General features: G+C 32.8%; 2 protein-coding genes across 10 annotated transcripts in view; both read left to right on the forward strand.

The window, feature by feature from the left end:
- Positions 1-15,885, forward strand: part of FPGT (fucose-1-phosphate guanylyltransferase) — a 35,641-nt gene extending 19,756 nt beyond the window's left edge. Inside the window, exon 5 of the mRNA XM_033225316.1 lies at positions 15,159-15,885. Coding sequence (XP_033081207.1) covers positions 15,159-15,205 — 47 coding nt within the window. The 3' untranslated portion in view covers positions 15,206-15,885. The remainder of the gene's footprint in view (positions 1-15,158) is intronic.
- A 1,272-nt stretch (positions 15,886-17,157) lies between these two features.
- Positions 17,158-21,817, forward strand: part of TNNI3K (TNNI3 interacting kinase) — a 309,994-nt gene continuing 305,334 nt past the window's right edge. For all 9 annotated transcript variants that reach the window (XM_033225301.1, XM_033225303.1, XM_033225302.1 and 6 more), the window contains exons 1-2: positions 17,158-17,276; positions 17,885-17,993. In XM_033225301.1, the coding sequence (XP_033081192.1) occupies positions 17,237-17,276; positions 17,885-17,993 (149 nt within the window). In that variant the 5' untranslated portion in view covers positions 17,158-17,236. The remainder of the gene's footprint in view (positions 17,277-17,884; positions 17,994-21,817) is intronic.

The raw sequence follows: 21,817 nt of genomic DNA on the forward strand, positions 1-21,817 counted from the left end.
TATATTTTATATTCTCATTAAAACACATATTTCTTGGAAATGTTTTTGTTTAGACATGAGTAGTTACTTTTGTCTTTACAAGAGTTTTTCCCTATCTGTGCTGAGCTAAAAATTCAGTATACAGCTGGCTTTTTTATTGATACAGTATAGAAACAACATCACATATGATATTATTATATCAGTCTGATTTAAAGAACTAAAAGAAGGTGTTTATGGAGTAAACTACACTGCATAAACTTTTTTTTCATGGCTCTTAGTAGAAAAATAACAACAGCAACAACCAAAATATGTACACAAATGCACATTTTATAGTCTATAGTCAGACATTAGCCAAACCAATAAAACAATCTTCAAAGATTTTCATTGCATGAAAACAAAATATAACTTTCTAGTTAACATAAAGCTCAACAAAGGAAACATGTAAAAATGAAACAACATTTTAGCTTTGTTCCTAGCACTGCTATTAACTCACCGTGATCTTCATTAAACCAAAAGTCAAATATTGAACAGCAAGGGCCACTGGGCATTGTGAATCTGAAATGGTGTGCTAGAAAGTATTTTGAAATTTAAAGGAAAAGAAAAAAAACAACCTTCCTGACAGTTGAAAATATGCTTCCTATTCAGTTATGATATCTAAGAAAATTTAATGGAATTATTCAAGGAGCGCTTACAGAATATGTGCAATTACTGTCTTTAGATGGGACAAATATATTTCATAACCGATTTTTTCATTGCCAAGAACAGTTTTATTTCTTTGATCTTTCTTTCGTGATAATGAGGTAGATGTGTACAGGATTGAACATTACATTTCAAATGTAATCCGAACAGACTTGCAACAAGCAAATTTTTTATGTTATTCTTTATAAAATGATGCCTCTGTTTAAACCACTCACTTTCTTCAACATACCATGAATTCATATATAATTTGTGTATTTCTGCCACTTACAGAACCTGGCTTATACCACTCTTCAGGTACGTCTGTCCTCCAATGATTATATTGTGCTTTTGTGTGTTTTTTTTTTAAGCTTTTGTAAGTTCTTTTGGTTTGATTACATGTTTCCTTTGTAACTCTTTTTATCTTTTTTGTTCATAGTGTCTACCATTGCTGCTACTTTATATAATTTCTCTGTCATTTCATATTTATGGCTTTGCCTAATTTAGCCACATCAATTTTTAGTCCCCCAAAAAAATCCAAGATGAAATTTAAATTACTTTGGTCCCATCAATTTTGTTTAATTTGTTTACTGTGTAAAACAATAATAGAGATTTTAATGAACATCATCTTAATAATTTCTCTGTTGTGATATAATCTAAATTGTGTCCAGACTCTTAATGTATCATATTTTAGATATTAAATTATTATTTATTTCCCACTAAGATTTTAAAAAATCTACAAGTAGCAAGACTTACTGCAAATCATGCCAGATTCAAAAATCCTTGTGTACTAGTCCATTGTACCCCTTTCTTCCTCTTCCATAACATGTGGAGGTTTTTCTGTTTGTTTTGCACCAATCATTTGATACTCATCAAAAATTACTTTGTAAAATAAATTAGATTTTTGAATATCAAATTAGGTTATAAACTCTGTAAGCAAGGGCCCTATCTTATACTTCCTTATAGACAAGCTGTGTCAAAAACCACTTTTTGGAGTTTTATTTTACTTCTAATTCAAGGAACTAACCTCAGCAGATTCTGATTTAGTTGATCATGAGTAGGTTCTTGTAATTGTAGTTTGTAAAATCTCCCTAAAAGTCTGGTTTGTAAGTTATTGCTAGTGCATCAAATCCCTTGTATAAATTACTAATGCTAGCAACTCCAAGTAATGCAAAAACCTCTTAAGGATTACGTAAACAGGAAGATGAGGAAAACAAAGAGACTAATATTTGTGTGAATTTTCCTTGCATAGAATTTCAGAAGGCTGTAGTATTTAGTCTGCAGAACTGCAATGGCCTACTCTATTTTCACTTTACCTCTTTTCCAAACTTAGCAATATTTCTCTTACTGAAGGAATGGATTCTATCCAATTCAGTTGGTTCAATCCCTTTCAGCTCAGTTCAATTTTATTCTGTTCAATTCATTCAAAAACAAATTTATATCTATACATATCAGGAACTGTGTTGGGCTATTTCAAATGCAAAGATGCCTGCATTCAAGTTACTTATTGCCTAGGAGGAGGGATAAAAGCATTAATTCTATATTCTGTAGTAAATCCCTTAATAGACACAGATGCTGCATGGATCGCAACTTTCTTAAACTACATATATATATTCTCTATATGTATATATTTATATAATGTATACATGTGTATTATATATAGTGTATATGCACATATATAAAATTATACTATAAACTTACCAAATATAAATATGTTTAGCCTTCAAAATGAAATAGTTACTAACAGCCATCTTTAGTAGCATTAAATGATGCAGCCCTGATAGATCATCTGAAGGTGACTTTGTAGATTAGTACATGTCCAGACTCTGTAGAAGAAATGAGTTTTATATAATAAGTCAAAGAGAGAATGTATAGTCTTCAGAGGACCCAAACATAACTATTGTAGTTCACTAATAAGTTGACTGTTATATAGCTGCACTGAGCATCATGGGCAATGAGAGTTTCAGAAAGAAAATGATGGAGTTAATTTGTGAAAACTTCAATGTGATAATATGCATTTATCTCTCATTCTGATGTGCTTAAGGCCTACACAATTTCCAAATGCCTTGATACCCTTTACCAAAGGCCTTATCATTTATTCTCTGGCTGTATATATGAACTAGGGAAATATGGGTGATAATTTTAGGTAACTATTTGTGTAATCAGACCTAGACCTCAACCTGGGAAACTGGTCAGCAGTTAGGAAATTGTAACGCATGGTGAGCCAACTTAAACAAATAGACTCAAGACTTATAATCAAATCCAGTATATTATATTATGATTTAATAAACCTAGGCATCAGAAACATCACAGTTAGAATTGTCTTCGCATCATTTGCTTGGGACCTCAAGAGGGGGTGACCTTAAATTATAAAGTTAGTGGTATGGGAACAATGGGACCCCTGGGCAACATAGAGTGCTTCTAACACCTTTGCATGTACAATTTCCTCTGATCTGTAATTCAGAACTTACCTTTTAGTATTGATGACAATTTCATTTTTAAAGTTTCTAGCTTGAGCTTAAGTCCATTAATTCAGAATTTTTCTTCTCCATTAGTGTGAACTTCATGTGACCAAATTTTGGGTTTAAGAGACAAAGCAGGGTAGGAGATACAATGGGAGCACAAGGACAACATGGCCAAAATGTTTTGTGAAGTTGGTAAAGACTCCTCAGAAGAGCTGACATTTAAATTGAATCCTGAAGCAGGAATATGACTTTCCTGGAGATAAAGGCAAGAATACTAGAGCAATCACTCTCCATATTACCAGACAAGGAAGTACAATGTAGGCTTATTAGTAGTGGGAACTCCCAAAAATGGCTTTGCATGAAAACAAGTGGTCTGGAAATTCATAATAATTATAGTCTACCCTTGATAATCCATGTTGAAGAAGGAAGTACAGTTGTAAGGAAAACATGAAGTTTTTCACAAATTGTAATTAAAATATAAATCTTTTTGTATATACATAGATACTAAACTTGAATTCTGGTTGGGAAGGGTATATTATTTGGATGCCAATAAAATGAGATATAAATCTATGAGGACATATGTTGAATTGGAAGCACTTAACTTGGGTTTATTATTAAAAGTCTGCCTGGCGTTGAGGATGCACTCAAATATTACTTACTATAACAAGCCCATAAATAATTGGCTTCAGAGACAATAGTCTCTGCAAAAAGAAGTCAGAAATCTGTGTGGCCATATAAACTGCAACTTTCTATTAATTCACTGAATGAAATGTGTTGACCCATTAATGGGGTTATGAATGAAAGTTGAGTTTTTTGTACCCCTAACAGCATTATACTAACTCCTAGCGCTCCTTTAAATTTTATGCAAGATATTAAAGATTATATCTGTGAAATTTCAACTGTGAAAAGAGTCAGTCTAGCTCCACAACTAAATATACAATGTATAGAAACAAAATACAATTGAATCAAAGTTAGTTCTGATTGGTGGAGTGCTGAGCTTGCCAATGTGATGAAGGAAGATCATGAACCTTTACGTACACACAAATTGCTGATGCTATTTCTGCCACTGTTATAGAGAATGGTGACAAGGTGGTTAAAAAACATAGTACATGATAACTATAATCACCATTCTGCCATTAAGAAGATATAGGAAAAGATGTAACAAAAATAATGGTAACTATAGACAGACAGCTTACTGAGACTTTCTCTGCTTGGAGGGAATAAGCAAAGTACTGGTCCTGTGGAATCACTCATAATGCTAACTCAATAACTCAAGGATCATACATAAACTCAGAGACATGGTGCTTAGATAATGTTCTTCTGTCTCAGGACATTCCTTTTTTTTTTTTTTTTTTTTTTTTTGAGACAGGGTTTTGCTCTTGTTGCCCAGGCTGGAGTACAATGGTGTGATTTCGGCTCAGGCATGGCATTTCCCTTAAAGTTGAAGAACTACCAGGACTGATTTTAATTTTGAGGGGCCACACTGTAGCAGACACAGCAACTTCTTGCTTTCTCTATCACTGGAGTTGGCCGCAGTAAGCAACAGGGAATTAGTCACTGAGTCAACAAGGGGGAACCAAGCAAACTTGTTTATCTAATTTTGCTACATAATAGCTACATGTCTATGGATTCTCTAACCGCCACATTATATAGTCCCACTTTTCAATTCTTTAAATAATTTGTCTTGCTTATATCAAAATATATTTCTTTTCACTTTGAGGAACAACCACAGGTAGATAATTGACAAGTGAAAAGAAAATTCTCAAAAAGAAGAGGAAAGAGTAAAGAGGACTTGGTCTTACATCTCAAATACAAGCTCAGTCACAGCAGAATAGGGCACTAGTCAGAGTCATGAGGTACCCTTTCTAGACTCTAGCTTCAAGACAACATTTCTAAACATACCCTGGGCCAGAAGGGAACCTGCTGCCTTGAAGGGAAGGACCAAGTTATGGCAGGACCCATCACTTGCTGACTAGAGAGCCTTTGGGCCCTGAATAACCAGCAGTGATACTTAGGTTGTATGCTGTGTGCTTTGGGTGAGACTATGAGTCTTGCTGGATTCAGATGAGACTCAGCACTTTTCCAGCTGTGGTAGCTACAGGGAGAGATTCCTTCTACTTGAGAAAAGCAGAGAGAAAATAAAGGGGACTTTGCCTTGCATCTTAGGTATCAGCTCAGCCACAGTCAGGAGGAGCATCAAGCAGGCTCTTAAGGTCCCTAATTCCAGGTCTTGGCTCTTGGACAGCATTTTGAGACCTGCCCTGGGCTAGAGATGAGACCATTGCCCTGAAAATTGAGTCCCAGGACAGGCAGCATTCACCACAAGCTGACTTAATAGCCCTTGGGTCTTAAGGGAACATTGGCAGTAGTGGTCACAGTGTGAGGCTCCTCTCCCTGTGGAAAGAGGAGGGAAGAGTGGAGAAGACTGTGTCTCATTGTTTGGTTGCCAGCTCAGCCAAAGTACAATAAAACACCAGGTAGACTTCCAAGGTTTTGACTTTAGTATCTGGCTCCAAGATGGCACCTCTAGACCTGCCCAGGACCTGGAGAATTTTGCCATCCTGAAAAGTAGGACACAAACCTGATTGGCTTTCCCCTGCTGATTGTAGAGCCCAGAGCCTTAAGTGAACATAGGCGGTAGCCAGGTAGAGGTTGCAGTGGCTCTGGAGTGAGACCTAGTGTGAAGCCCCAGTGGTGGCCACAGAGGTGCTTGTGTCACCCCACTTCCAGTTCAGGCAGCTCAGAACAGAGAGAAAGATTTTGTTAGTTTGTGAGAAAGTAAGGGAAGAGAACAAGAGTCTCTGCCTAAAAATTCAGAGAATTCTTCCAGATCTTATCCAAGATTATTAAGACAAAACCTCCACAAGTGTGCAACAGCTAGAGCATTAATAGGCTTGGGGTGCCCCTGAATGCAGATATGGCCTAGACAACAACACCCAAGTCCTTTGGAATACCTGGAAAGTCTTCCCAAGAAGAACAAGTACAAACAAGCCCAGACAGCAAAGATGACAATAAACACCTAACTCTTCAATGCCCAAAGATGAATATCCACGAACATCAAGGCTTTTCAGAGAAACATGATGTTGCCAAATGAACTAAATAAAACATGAGTGACCAATCCTTCAGAGACAGAGATATTTAATTTTTCAGAGAATTTAAAGTAGCTGTTTTGAGGAAACTCAAAGAAATTCAAGATAACACAGAGAAGAACTCAGGATTCATTCAGATAAATTTAACAAAGAGATTGAAATAATTTTTTAAAAATCAAGTGGAAATTATGGAGTTTAGAAATGCAATTGATATACTGAAGAATGCATGAGAGTCTTTTAATAGCAGAACTGTTCAAACAGAAAAAAGAATTAATGAGCTTGAAGACAGGCTATTGAAAATACACAGAGGAGACAAAAGACAAAAGAATAAAAAAGAATGAAGCATGCCTACATAATCTAGCAAATAGCCTTAAAAGGAAAAATCTCAGAGTTATTGGCCTTAAAAAGGAGGTAGAGAAGGAGATAGTGATAAAAACTTTATTCAAATGGATAATAACAGAGAACTTCGCAAATCTAGAGAAACGCATCAATATCAAAGTACAAGAAGGCTATAGAACACCAAGCAGATTTAACCCAAAGAAGACTACCTCAAGGCATTTAATAATCAAACACCTAAAGTCAAGGATAAAGAATAAAATCCTAAAAGCAGCAAGAGAAAGGAAACAAATAACATATAATGGAGCTACAATACATCTGGCTGAAACTGTTCAGTAGAAACCTTACAGGTCAGGAGAGAGTGACATAATATATTTAAAGTTCTGAAGAAAAAAACCTGTTACCTTACCTTAGTATATCTAGTGAAAATATTCTTCAAACTTGAAGGAGAAATACTTTCCCAGACACATTAAAGCTGAGGAATTCCATCAATACCAGACCTGTCCTATAATAACTAGTAAAGGGAGTACTTCAATCGGAAATAAAAGGGAGTTAATGAACAGTAAGAAATCATCTGAAAGTACAAAACTCACTGGTAATAGTAAGTACACAGAAAAACACAGAATATTATAACACTGTAACTGTGGTGTGTAAACCACTCTTAAGTAGAAAGACTAAAAGATGAGCCAATCGAAATAACTACAACAACAATTGTTTAAGACATAGATAGTACATTAAGATATAGATGGAAACAACAAAAAATTAAAAGTGGGGGCACAAGTTAAGGTATAGAGTTTTTATTTGTTTTCTCTATGCTTACTTGTTTATGCAAACAGTGTTAAGTTTTTATCAGCTTAAAATAATGGGTTATAAGAGAGTATTTGAAAGGCTCATGGTAACCTCAAATCGAAACACATGTGTCAGATACACAAAAAATAAAAAGCAAGAAAACAAATCATACCACCAAAGAAAATCACCTTCACTAAAAGGGAGGCAGAAAGGAAGACAGGAAGAGAAAATCACAAAACAACTAGAAAATAAATAATAAAATAGCAGGAACTAAGTCTATTTATCAATAATAATAATGAATATAAATGGACTAAACTTTTGAATCAAAAGACAGACTGAATGGATAGGGGAAAAAAGACCCAATGATGTGTTGCCTACAAGAAACATACTTCATCTATAAAGATACATGTAGACTGAAAATAAAAGGGATGAAAAATGATATTCCACGCCAATGGAAACCAAAAAAGAGCATGAGTAGCTATATTTATATCAGAAAAAATAGATTTCAATACAAAAGCTAAAAAAAGAGTCAAGTCATTACATAATGGTATAGGGGTCAACTCAGCAAGAGGATATAACAATTCTAAATGTATATGCACCCAACACTGGAGCACTCAGGTATATAAAGCAAATTTTGTTAGAAGTAAAGAGAGAGATAGGCTTCAATACAATAATAGTTGGAGACTTCAACACCCAACTTTTCAGCACTAGATGGATTGTCTAGACAGGAAATCAACAAAGAAGCATGGAACTTTATCTGCACTATGAACCAAATAGATGAAATAGATATTTACAGAACCTTTGGTCAAATGGCTTTGGAATTTACATTTTTTTCCCTCAGCACTTGGATCATTCTCAAAGATAGACCATATGTTAGGTTACAAAACATGCCTTGAAACAGTCATGAAAATTGAAATAATATCAGTGATCTTATCTGGCCACAATGGAATAAAACTAGAAATCAACATGAGAAATTCTGGAAACTTTACAAACACGAGGAAATTAAACAATATGCTTCTGAATATCCAGTGGGTCAATAGAAATTAAGAAGGAAATTGAAAGATTTCTTGAAACAAATGACAGTGGAAACAAAATATACCAAAATCTTTGGGATACAGTAAAAGCAGAACAAGAAGGAAGTTTATAGCTATAAGTGCCTACATCAGAAAAGTAGAAAAACTTCAAATACATAACCTAATGATACACCTTAAAGAACTAGAGAAGCAAAAACAAACCAAAACCAAATTTAGTAGAAAAGAAATAACAAAGCCTAGAGCAGACAAAAAAAATGAATCTGAATTAAAACAAAACAAAATGTCAGTGAAACAAAAAGACTTTTTTTAAAAGATAAACAAAATGTACAATCTTTAGACAGACTAAGAAAAAAAGAGAAATTATCCAAATAAATAAAATCAAAAATGAAAAGGAAACAATACATCTGTTCCCACAGAAATTCAGAGGATCATTAGTGGCCACTATGAGCAACTATATGCCAATAAATTGGAAAATATAGAAGAAATGAATCAATTTCAAGACACATACAATCTACCAAAATTTAACTATGAGGAAATCCAAAACCTAAACAGAACAATAACAAGTAAAGAGACCAAAGCAATAATAAAAAGCACCTCCCAGCAAAGAAAAGCCTGGACTCAATGGTTTCATTGCTAGATTCTACCAAACATTTTAAAAAAGAAATAATACCAATCCTGCTCTAACTTTTCAGAATAATGGAAAAGGAAAGAATACTTCCAAACTCATTCATGAGGCCAGTATATCCTGATACTAAAACCAAAGACCCATCAAAAAATGAAAACTATAGGCCAGTATCAGTGATGAATATTGATGCAAAAACCCTCAATAAAATACGAGCAATCCAAATTCAACAACACATTAAAAAGGCCATTAACCATGACCAAGCAGGATTTGTCTCAGGGATGCAAGAATGGTTCAACATATGCAAATCAATTAATATACTACATCATATCAACCAAATGAAGTACGAAAATCACATGGACATTTCAACTGATGCTGAAAAAGCATTTGCCAAAATTCAACACTTTCCATGATAAAAATCATAAAACTGGATATGGGAGAGACATACTTAAACACAATAAAATCTATGTATGACAAACTCATAGCTAGTATCATTTTAAATGGGGAAATACTGAAAGCCTTTCCTCTAAGATCTGGTACACGACAAGAATGCCCATTTTCACCACTATTATTCAACATAGCACTGGAAGTCCTAGCTAGAGCAATCAGAGAAGAGAAAAAAAAAAAAAAGACATCCAAATTGAAAAGGAGGAAGTCAAATTATCCTTATTTACAGATGACATGATCTTATATTTGGAAAAACCTAAAGACTCCACAAGAAAATAAACTTGAATTGATGAATTTGGTAAAGCTGCAGGATACAAAATCAACATACACAAAAATCAGTAGCACTTCTATATACCAAGAGCAAACAATCTGAAAAAGAAATCAAGAAATTAATTCCTCTTGCAGTAGCTACAAATAAAATTAAATATCTAGGAATTAACTAACTATTGAAAGACCTCCGCAATAAAAAATAAAAAACATTGATGAAGGAAATTGAAGAAGATACACAAAAATGAAAAAATTGTCCACATTTGTGAATTGGAAGAATTAATATTGTTAAAATGTTCATACTACCCAAAACAATCTACAGACTCAATGCAATCCCTATCAAAATACCAATGACATTATTCAGTGAAATAGAAAACAAAATTTTTAAATTTTTATGGAACCACAAAAGACTCAGAGTAGCCAAAGCTATTCTATGCAAAAAGAACAAAACTGGAGGAATCACACTACTTGACTTTAAATTATTCTTTAAAATATACTCTAGCAGTTAAAGATACCTACAGCATCAAAAATGGCATGCTACTGGCATAAAAACAGACACATAGATGAATGGAACAGAATAGACAACCCAGAGATAAATTAATATGTCTATAATGAACTCATTTTTAACAAGGATGCCAAGTACATACATTGGGAAAAGGACAGTGTCTTCAATAAATAATGCTGGGAAAGTTCGGTATCTATATGCAGAAGAAAGAAACTAGACCTCTATCTCTTGCCATGTAGAATAATTACATCCAAATGGATTAAAGACTTAACTATAAGATCTCAAACTATGACGCTACTAAAAGAAAACATTGGGGAAACTCTCCAGGACATTGTGCAAAGATTTCTCAAGTAGTATCCCATGAGCACAGGCAACCAAAGCAGAAATAAACACATGGGATCACATGTGTTAAAGAATTTCTGCACAGAAAAGAAACAATCAACAATGTGAAGACAACACACAAATTGGGTGAAAGCATTTGCAAACTACCCATCTGATAGGGATTTGTTAATATCCAGAATTTTATAAAGAGCTCAGACAACTTTATAGGAAAAACATCTAATAATCTAATTTTAAAATGTGCAAAATGTTTGAAAAGACTTTTCTCAAAAGAAGACATACAAATGACAGACGTATGAAAAGGTGCTCAACATAATTTGTAATCAGGAAAATGCAAATCAATACTACAAAGAGATATCTTCTCACCTCAGTTAAAATGGCTTACATCAAAAAGGCAATAACAAATGCTGGGAAGAATGTGCAGAAAAGGGAATCCTTGTACACTGTTAGTAGGAATGAAAATGAATACAACCACTAGGGAGAACAGTTTGCAGGTTCCTCCAAAAACTAAAAATTGAGCTATCATATAATCCAGCAATCCCACTGCTGAATTGCAGTCCCACTGCTGAATTACATATCCAAAAGAAAACAAATCAGTATATCAAAGAGATAACTTCACTCCTATGTTTGTGGCATCATTGTTCACAATAGCTAAGATTTGAAAGCAACTTAAGTGTCCATCAACAGATGAGTGGAAAAGAAAATGTGGTACACATATGCAATGGAGTACTATTCAGCCATAAAAAAGGATGAGATCCTGTAATTTGCAACAACGTAGACGGTACTGGAGATCATTATGTGAAGTTAAATAAGCCACACACAGAAAGATAAATTTTGCATGTTCTCATTTTTTATGGGAACTTAAAAATAAAAGCAGTTGAACTCAAGGAGATAGAGAATATAAGAGTGGCTACCAGAAGCTGGGAAGGGTAGTGGGTGGTCGGGTGTGGGGATGGTTAAGGGGTACAAAAAATAGTTCAAAAGAATGACTAAGACCTAGTGTTTGTTAGCACAGCAGAGTGATTATAATCAACAATAATTTAATTATACATTTGAAAATAACTAAAAGTTTCTAGTTTAATTGTTTGTAACAAAACAGATAAATGCTTGATGTGATGGATACTCTATTTGCCCTGATGTGATTATTATGCACTGTATGCCTCTATCAATATATCTCATGTGACCCTTAAATATATATATCTATTATGTACCCACAAAAATTTAAATTGAAAATTTTTTAAAAGAAAATAAAAATTGCAAAAAAAAGGAAAACTCTTACGTAAATAGAACTATTATTGTGGTTTCCCTCTCCCCAGTTTCTTATGTTTGTTTATTTATTATATGATTTAGAAACCTCTAATTAGAGAAACCTCTAATTAGTAAAACAAACAAACATAAAGTTGATTACATTAGATTCTAAATAACATTTTTAAAAATGTTATTTTTCCAAAACAATAATTAGCTATTAATTGAACTATAATTATCACACAGTATCATTTTTAAGCTGTTTAGTTAACTTTTAGGAGGAGTGAAGAAAGAATTAAGAAGCAATGGAAGTGGCCTGAGTCATGAAGTTTAGATTATTTGATGATTTTAATTCCTCCAGTAAACTTTTTCTGATTGAAATTTAGCCTTTAATAGATGGACTTTCTCATGCCAATCATGTATATCTCATCATAGGACAAATATTATATTGCAGTTACCTGTTTACTCATGCATCTCTGGCCCCATGAGCTCTGTGTATTTCTTGGTACAATACATATTTCTTGAATGGATAAATGGACTCATCAATCTGTAAAGAGCTAGACTGATAATTCAAAGAAGTCATATAAATTTGGAAAAGAAATTTTAGCCAGTTACAGAAATGTGACTCTTATCTCTATTTAATCTAGATTATTTAATCAACTTTATTTCATGTTTACCCACCAACAAAGGAAGTTACAGGAAAAACTAAGATCTTTGCATTTGCTATTATATTTTATTGGACACAGAAATAGCAATATTGTCTATTCCTTTTTAAAATATACTCTGGCAGTTAAAGATACTGAGAACACATCTTTAAATTACTGTGACATTGATTTCTTCATATTATAAATATATTATATATTCATTATAATGTATTATCAAGTCCTACTCATTTTTGAGGATTAATCTGAATATTACCTCAACATGTTCAGATTCATCATGGTGATTTATAAATCATTCAACATACTATAAACTTAGATATTCTAGTGAAAAAAAAGAAAATTGTTTGATAAATAAGACTCTTACAAATTATGCTTTTTTAAATGCAGAAACACATTATTTAAAAGAAAATCAAAGAATTGTGTGCAATTGAATAGTTGTATGCATCTTAGGCAATAGTCAATTTCTTTTTAAAATAACTTTATTTCGACACAAATTAATCTTTATTAAAAATAAGAGAAAAAATAAATATAAACTAGTAATTCGAGCTTCTTATGTTTAAAGCAGTGATTAATTTGTCAACCAGATGCAACACATTGAAACTCTATGCTTCCCAAAAACATGAAAATATACTAATAAGGACACATATACAAAGAAAGAAATTGTCAAAGTATAAATTAATTCAACTCTTAAATGTGCTAATAACTGTTCCAAGTGCATTAGTTTGATTTCATGGGATACATTTCCTTTATCATTTCTCTGTTGGAACCATAAAGGTAAAAGTGTCAAGGTCAATTTTTATGTTTTTCATTTTGAAAGCATCCTTTTAAATTTTTATAAAGAAATCAGTATAAAATAAATATAAATAGCAGATGCATAAGTGTAGATTGGGATAAATAAATCATATGAACCCCAAATAAAGTAATGCAGAAAGAACATAAGTAAGCTTATTGAAGGAGTATTAGAATATAACTATTTGTATGCAGAAGTGGTCTGATAAATCAGTTGAAAAGACAGAGGCATTAAAACTAGATTTAGGCAATTCAGTAGAATATCAAATGTAGATGAAACAAAGTAGTTGAAGAAATAATATTTACTAAATGTGTTCTGACATTTTCTAATGAAGAAATGAGCAAGCATAAAAGAAAGAAACCTTACTATTAATCATGTATTTGAATTGGCTTTTCTTTATAAATTATTAAATTTCCTTGAATACTTCAAATGCTCTTGTTAATGAATTATTATTTTTGCATTATTTGTTTTATATTTTTCCATAATTTTTTAAATTAATATTTTGTTAGAATTGTTTTAAGTTTACAAAAAAAAGGATCAGAAAGTACAGAGTTATTATATACTCCCCTTACACACACACAATTTTTCTTATTAACATTTATATAGCATATTTGTTAATATTAATGAACCAATATTGATATATGATTTTAACTAAAGTCTATAGTTTATGTTAGTGTTGTGTAGTTCTACGAGTTTTGCCAAATGAATAATGTCATGTATCCACCATTAGAGTATCATACAGAATATTTCTCTACTCTAAAGATTCCCTGTGCTCCACCTACTCATCTCTTCCTCTCTCTCCTCTACCCCTGTAACCACTGATCTTTTTACTGTTTCTATAGTTTTGCCTTTTCCAAAATGTCATATAGTTGAAATTACACAGTATGTAGCCTTATCACACTGGCTTATTCCACTTAGTGATATACATTTAAAGTTATTCCATGACTTTTCATGGCTCCTTTCTTTCCACTGCTGAATAATCTTCCATATTCTGGGTATACCACAGTTTGTTTCTCCATTCACTTATGAAGGAATATGTTGATTGCTTCCATTTTTTGTGAATCACTTTTAAAATATGAGACTATACTTGCACAGCCAAATCATTTATTGCCCCAGGAATTATCACAGGATAGAACTCTTTGAGAATCTGAAGTAATCTTTCTTTTGTTTTTATTCTACTTATCTCTTTTCTCTTGCATGAAATTCAAAGGTAAAAAACATTTCTGTTAAGTAGGCATCTCACTTTAAGGAACCTTAAAATAGTGCTTCTTAAATGATGCTCCATGTAGCGTCTACATTAGAATCATCAGAGTAACTTGTTAAAGCTCAGATTCCTGGACTCTACTCTTGATCTACTGAATCAGAATTTCTAGGGATGGAGCCCGGGTTTCTATTTTTTTAAACAAAGCTCCTCATGTTGCCCACCCTCACTAAAGTTTGAAAGCAGACTGCTTTTGTAATCAAGTTGTGTTTTTGATAATGTATGATATAACATGCTTTCTCCACTTTTGGACGTCTTAGGACTGGGGAGAGTAGGATTCAAGTTAGAGTATGTGGCCAACTCTTTATTAGAAAGAAGTAATTTTTACAGAAATGTACTGAGTATTAGGGAAAATATGTTTTGATTCTATCTTGTTTCTTTCCAACATTCTTTGGAACAGGAATGCAAGGATGTTATCCTGGACCATTTACTTTTTCCAGCATTTCTTCATCAGGCTGAAGGTACCCAGAAAAAATTACTCTAGTACCTCAAACCATTACCTAGATCCAAATTCTTAAGAAGGGCTTATCGATAAAGATTGTTTCTTTCAAACCAGGAAACAGTTATACTTCAATAATGGTTAATATTTTGGGTAATATTTTGAGTAATTTTCTGCATTTCTTATATTTCTATCCTTTCATTTTTTTTTCCAGCAAAATGTATTGTGTTAGAATGTAGGGGAGTTCAACTGAGTTACTGATTGGATTTTCAAACTCGTAGCAGAAATCACACCTTTGAAAGCCAAAGCTTTCATTTGTAAAACGGCTTTTTAAGAGAATAAAAGTATTCTTGAAAATCAAAAGGAAAAATTTTAAAAAGCAGTACATCAGACTTGTGTCCCAAGCAGGAAATTAGAAACACAATGGAAGATGATATAAGAGCTAATTTTTCCTTCATATGTAGAAAAGATACATGTACACACAAACACACACACACACATTGATGGAAGATCTGAGATATTAGAGACAAATAAGAAAAGAGATCAAGAAAAATACAGTTGTCCTCTAGAAGGCTCCCATCTTTGTCCCTCTGGATTCAGAGTATAGAAACCATGACTATTTTAAGAAACCAAGAGGAGAAAGAGCTGGTGCATTATTTCCCAAGGTAAAGCCCTGGGGGATTGCAAGCTTTTTAAAGAAGGCTATCCAGTATGATCTTCAAGATAAGGAAGAAAGAAGAGATTAAGCAGGAAGGTCCCTGAACAAAACGAAGACTTTCCAAACTGAGAAAATGGGGGTCACATAAGTGCTTAGAGAAAGCTGGTGGAACTGAAGATGTCTGGCCTTCAAACAAGGAGAATGTAGAGTGTATGGACCAAGGTAACTAGATGCCACTGCAGTACAGCAAGTATTAACAGCTGTGGTAGGCATGTACTGATAAAAAGGGGAAAAGGAGAATATGTCCAGGTGAGGACAAAGTGTCTATGAAGCCAGATACCTGATGCGCCAACTGTATCTTATCAGTCTGGAAGCCTTATCTCTGAAACTTTGATTACTTTTGCTGAGCAAAAGATGTGCTGAATCCTAACTTTGCCTAAGCGTTTATTCAAAAAGAGAGTTGTTTGAACATTTAACTATAGAAAATATGAAATCCATATCTGTTAAGTTAAAGCTATATCCTCTGGATGTGAATCTGAAGATTAAAGTTTATACTTTGTAGGTATAAGAAGATTATCTGAAATGAATCTACAGTGAAAAATTTAATGTTTTCTTTCTGGGTTTCCCATTTATTCTCCATCATAGCCTGGGTTCTTTATATCAGTAGAAATATGCATACAATATGCATACAAAGAGAAATGTCCCCATAAAGTAAATGGAAGGTGCATGAAAGAGAAATTCTGAAGACAAATCAATAATATCTAGCTTGGATATTAGAGTCACATGGTCATAATTGATTCCAGACTTCCAACATACTAGCAACTCTGTGTTTTCTCATCCATAATTTGTGAATAATATCTACCTAGCAGCATTGCATGAGATTAAATAATGAAATATATGTAAAGCACTTAGACTAGGGTCTGACACATAGCAAATGCTCAATCTTCTTAATCTTATTGTTCTTGTCATTTATTATTTTATGAATTGCTATTTGTAGAACTTAATGTCTTAGATTCTTATCTATGATTCTTATGGTCAGAATATTCAACAACAGTATAAATCTTGGTCTATGTTGAGAATTTCTTCATACAAACATAATTATGTAGCTCTTATATAGGCCAAACTTACATTCATTTCTATTAGTTATATGCCAGAGATTATGATTTTTTATTATTTATTTATTTATGTATTTACATTCTATTACCACTCTTTACCAACTGCCATTATTTTGGCTTAGGAGAAAATGATCTTGAAAGAAGGTCTGGGTAGTTTTAATAGCTCTTTTGTGAACTTCAGATGTAACTGAATCACTTTCTAGATTTATCTGTTAAATAAATGGTCCATGAAAGTATGTACGGGTAGATAATTGATGGAAGCAAATAATCCTATTGAAACATTTGCTATTTATTTTTGATACAGTTCTTTTAAACAGACTGATTAGTTCCCTTTATGATTTCACCCTTGAAAGCACACACGATTTTGTTCTTTGTCATTGTTGCATGACATTCCATTTGGCAGCTGGGCTTATTTTTAGCCGGACTATCAAAATATTTTTCAACTGGGCTGTCACTGCACTTGAACTTGGAATCTTATAGCTTGAAGAACTGCCCTGGAGAAAAGAAGAAACATAATAAATGGGAAATTATAAATCTAGACCAACCCAAACTTGTACTGGTAATTATTCTAATTATTCTTATTTCCTTAAATATAACATGGTTCAATGACAGGTACTGATAACTAACAACTCATTGGAATATGTGTTAATTTGTATATAGAAGATAAGGCAGCATGTTATGTGAAAGTCTTTGAAAATCTATCTGAACTCAAATTTTTTTTTCTGAAGATCTTTATAGGAAGCAATAAATTTCTTACAAAAATATTACTTTAGTTCCTTGGTATAATGTTACAGAAAAAAACTTGGAATATTGCTGAATGTAGGGATTTTAGAATTATATCTTAAGTATCTAGTATTTAAAACCTAAAAACTGTCTTGCAACTAGAGATTGCTATAATTAAACTGCAATAAAACCAAATGAAATAAGTCAAATATATTTTTCTATGTAAATATATTATCCAATATCAAATGGATTCTTAATTACTACAATTCAATATGATTGCATTTTAAATATAAACATCTGCATTTTAAACTCACAATCAGTAATTTAAATTAAGTATTGTAGATTCCAGAATAAAAACAGTTTTGATTACTTGTATATTATGATCTGTGTCTACATTTTGCAAAACACAACTATAAATCAATCTCATTTGTTCTTCTTTACTAGATGAATGGAAGAAAAAAGTCAGTGAATCATATGTTATCACAATAGAAAGATTAGAAGATGACCTGCAGATCAAGGAAAAAGAACTGACAGAACTAAGGCATATATTTAGGTAAAGTTGTAAGAGTTATTTCTTTGTATAAGTGTCTACAGTATTCACCTTATTTTTTAAAGTATCTGTGTATTTTTTAAAGCCATAGAACCTCAGACAAAAGCAGTCATGTTCTAAGCCTTAGGATGTCAGATTATCTCTTTTTGACCACTCATATCACTCTCAAAATGTAAACATAACGTCTCACCTCCTTAAAAATATGACTTGTAATATGCCATCATTAAAATTTAAAAATAAGAACCTAAGGGCTAGCCTTTGAGTGCAAGCTATTGTTGATCTCAATAATCTTCTCTGAAATTAGATCATTCTTGTAAACCATGCCAGCAATGAAAAGCAAGATTTTTCTTCCCACATAGTGGTTGCATATTGGCCACATTGTTCTCTTTGAACTATGATGGTAAGTCCAATTTTAACAAAGCCTCTGGTCTCTTGACATTGAAAGGCTATCCCTTAATGGAACTGAGTATCATTCTGCCCCTGAACAATCATATAACAACATATAATATTGCCTTCAGGATTTCAGTAGGTTTTGTTCCATGATAACAAGAGAAAAATAATCTAAAACAGTGTCACAACCTTGGAAGACACAAAATGTTCAGAAAAGAGGAGCAAGACCCTTATATTCACAATAAGCCTTCTGGTTAAATTGAATCTGACATTGAGAAACTAGATGCCCATTAGAGGTTCAAGAAAGTTACCTGCCTGCCTAAGGAAAAGTTCCACATATGCCAATTAGTCATGTTCATTTACAGCTGTGTTACATAATGCACTCATCACTCCCTCTATTTTACTTAGAAAACAAGTGTAAAGCAATGACCAAATGACATATCTTTAAAACAAAATATTAGATACAGTAAATATATAAATATCACATAACTGGCAAATAAAATCATCCATGTATAATATAGTTTATATGAAATTTGTCAGTGGATTTAACAAGGCTTTCACAAGTGTTCAACTTATGGTTCAAAAATAATTGATTCTCTCTATAGTTTGGCCCAAGATGATGAACTTAACAGTGACACTTGTGATGAGATACCACTGATCTGACTTTTGCAAGTAGTATCACATGCTGAGATATGGAACAACATTTGAAATTCCTATAGAAATATAACTGGTACATTAGTATAGGAAAATTATAAATATATATGTGTTTTGTTGGAAAAATATGAATATAGAACTTAATCATAAACATCCAACTCTTATTGACTTAAATAAATATGCTAAATGAAATGTGATTACATTGAAGAAATTTTCCTCAACTTTTAAAGGTCAAAGCCTCAGTTATTTAGTATTTTTTTTAATTTAGAAACTATTGCGCAAATAGGTCAAGGTTAGCTTAAACTAGATGTATCCAAACCTGAATATTAGGCTTAACAATGGATTTAAGATGTAAGGTTCTTTCTCATACCACATCAACAACTACAAGCTGTGTTGACAACTGCTATAACGGACTTTTCCTATGTTTCTACTAAATGCAACAAATGTGACCTTTTTTCTCATTAGCTTTGGGGGTGAGAGGCAGGAATCTGTGTCAGGGAGCTTACAGTCCAGAATTTGTTCAGTGCCAGCTCATATTCAAGTGTTGTTCCAGATACATCAAATACAAGACATTATTTATCTATCATATGTAGATTGTTGTCATTTAATGTGTGCCGAATAATATTAACTCTAGTGGATGATAAATTAAGGATTAGAGACAAGGCATTGGGAGTTGTCAAATCACATGGTCAGTAAATTCTGGAATGTGATTTATGTCAAGGTCTGCTTGACTCCATAGATAGTGCTCTTCCTACTATACCCTGCTTACAAAAACAAGATTTAGGTCCTGATGTATTCATTGATTTTTTGAATCATTATAGATAAAAAGCATAGTTAAGTAAAGGTGTGTAGGCAACAATGAATGAGTACCATAGAAAGTTTAGGAAAAGTGAGAAAAAATAATGTCTTGACCATATTATCTGAGTTGAATAAGAAAGTTATGCAAATCAATGTAAGAATTTTGGAGTCATACAAACATGGTTTTAAATACAGCTTCTTCTATTTATAAGCTGTATGTCCATGGATATGTTTTCTAATCTCCTTAATCCTCATTTCCATGTATAAAATGAGGTGAATAATAATTACCTCACGGGATATTTTCAAAATGAGGTAAATTAAATACTAAGTACAGGGCCCAACACATAGTAAGCATTGAATAATTAGAAATTTCTATTATCATGATTGATTAGATAAATAAGGGCAATTTAAAGAACAGAAGCCTTTATCATAAAGTTAGAGTAACAAATAGCTTATTAAAAGTTAGAAAGAATGAAAGTTTTTATGAAGGAAGATTATTTCAAAATTAAAATGTAAAGTAATAGCACAATTTAGGATGATTCCAAAATCTGAAATGTAGCTTTTAATGATTTTTATTGAAAGGGATTTGAAGAATTTTGAGACTAGAGTATTAGAAGGCTCATCAAAATGGCTATCAAATTTACTGAGGATAATGGTTAGACATTTTTGGAGAGAAAGACCAATAACCTGGTCCTGATGACATTAAAGAAGCTACAGAATGTGATGATAAGGAAGTTGAGGAGAGGATTATCCAGTCTAAAATGATGTTTCTGCAAGAACTAGGGGCCTCTTATGTTAATGGAGATGGAGACTGTAGTACTTGCCAAAATTTTAGATTCCATGACTCCACCCTTTATCAAATGAATCAGAATCTCTGGAGATGTCTTCCAAGAACCTGAATGTTTAACAAACTCCCCAGATAAAACTATACATAATAAAAGTGATACTTCTAAAGTTTGAAAACTATACTTCTAGGAAGATATCCAAGTTGCACTGAGAACTCTTTACCTGAGGTGATATTAGTGAAGGGATGAGGAATATGGGAACAGAAAGTAAGCAACTGGTATGGTCTACAGAGAGTCAAGAGAACCAAAAAACAAACAAGCAAAAACTGAATAATATGCTTTTGTCTGATTTCGTCAAAGTAGATAGCATAATCTGGGACAGAAAAGTCAATTGCTTCCAGGGCAGAGTTCTAAGTATTTTCTTTTCTTTGGAATAAAATGGTGGATGAAAGAAAGAAAAGAATAATGTTCTGAGAATATAAATTGTCTTACTTACTCATTCACCAAATTTTAAAGGTAGTTGGGAAGATCAAACATAATGTTGTATGAAATGACATTTAAATGAGTATCTAGAGCATTATAGCTGCTAAATAAATGTTAGAATCTCATTACTCACCCTTATTTATTTATCTTATAATATAAAGAGCATTTCTATGATAAGCAATTATGTTATGTTGCCTGATATCAGCCTTTCTCTAAACATTTAGACAGCAAGGAGACTGTATACAATACCGAAAAAGGAACGTTGAACATTAACACTAGCGTCAAAGGTAAAGGATCACTGATGTAAATAGAGTTTTTCATTTGCTAACCAATTTCTTTATGACATTCCTGGTAGATGCTAATTTCATTCATTATAAGAGATTTTTCACCACATAATACACCATTGCTCTATCAGCTCGAATACACAATCTTCCTGACATAGCTTTTACCCACAATATAATAAACAGCAATATAGAACTAAATGTAAGACGGAAAGAGCTAAATAATTATCCTGCTTATGCCAATTTATAGCAGCTTTGGAATGGCAGCTTGATGTGGGAAAGAAGGGAAATGCAAATGGAATGTTCTTTCATTTTCTGCTGTAAAGTTGCTACTTTGGACTCACAACTTTGGACATTTGTTTAGGTAATGGATTGGTGGCAGGAAGAAAAGAAGAAAAAGAGAAGGCAGGAGGAGAAGGAAAGACAGAAAGGGCAC

The sequence above is a fragment of the Trachypithecus francoisi genome, unplaced genomic scaffold (genome assembly GCF_009764315.1).
Source record: "Trachypithecus francoisi isolate TF-2019V2 unplaced genomic scaffold, Tfra_2.0 Lachesis_group12, whole genome shotgun sequence".
Taxonomy (NCBI): Eukaryota; Metazoa; Chordata; class Mammalia; order Primates; family Cercopithecidae; genus Trachypithecus; species Trachypithecus francoisi.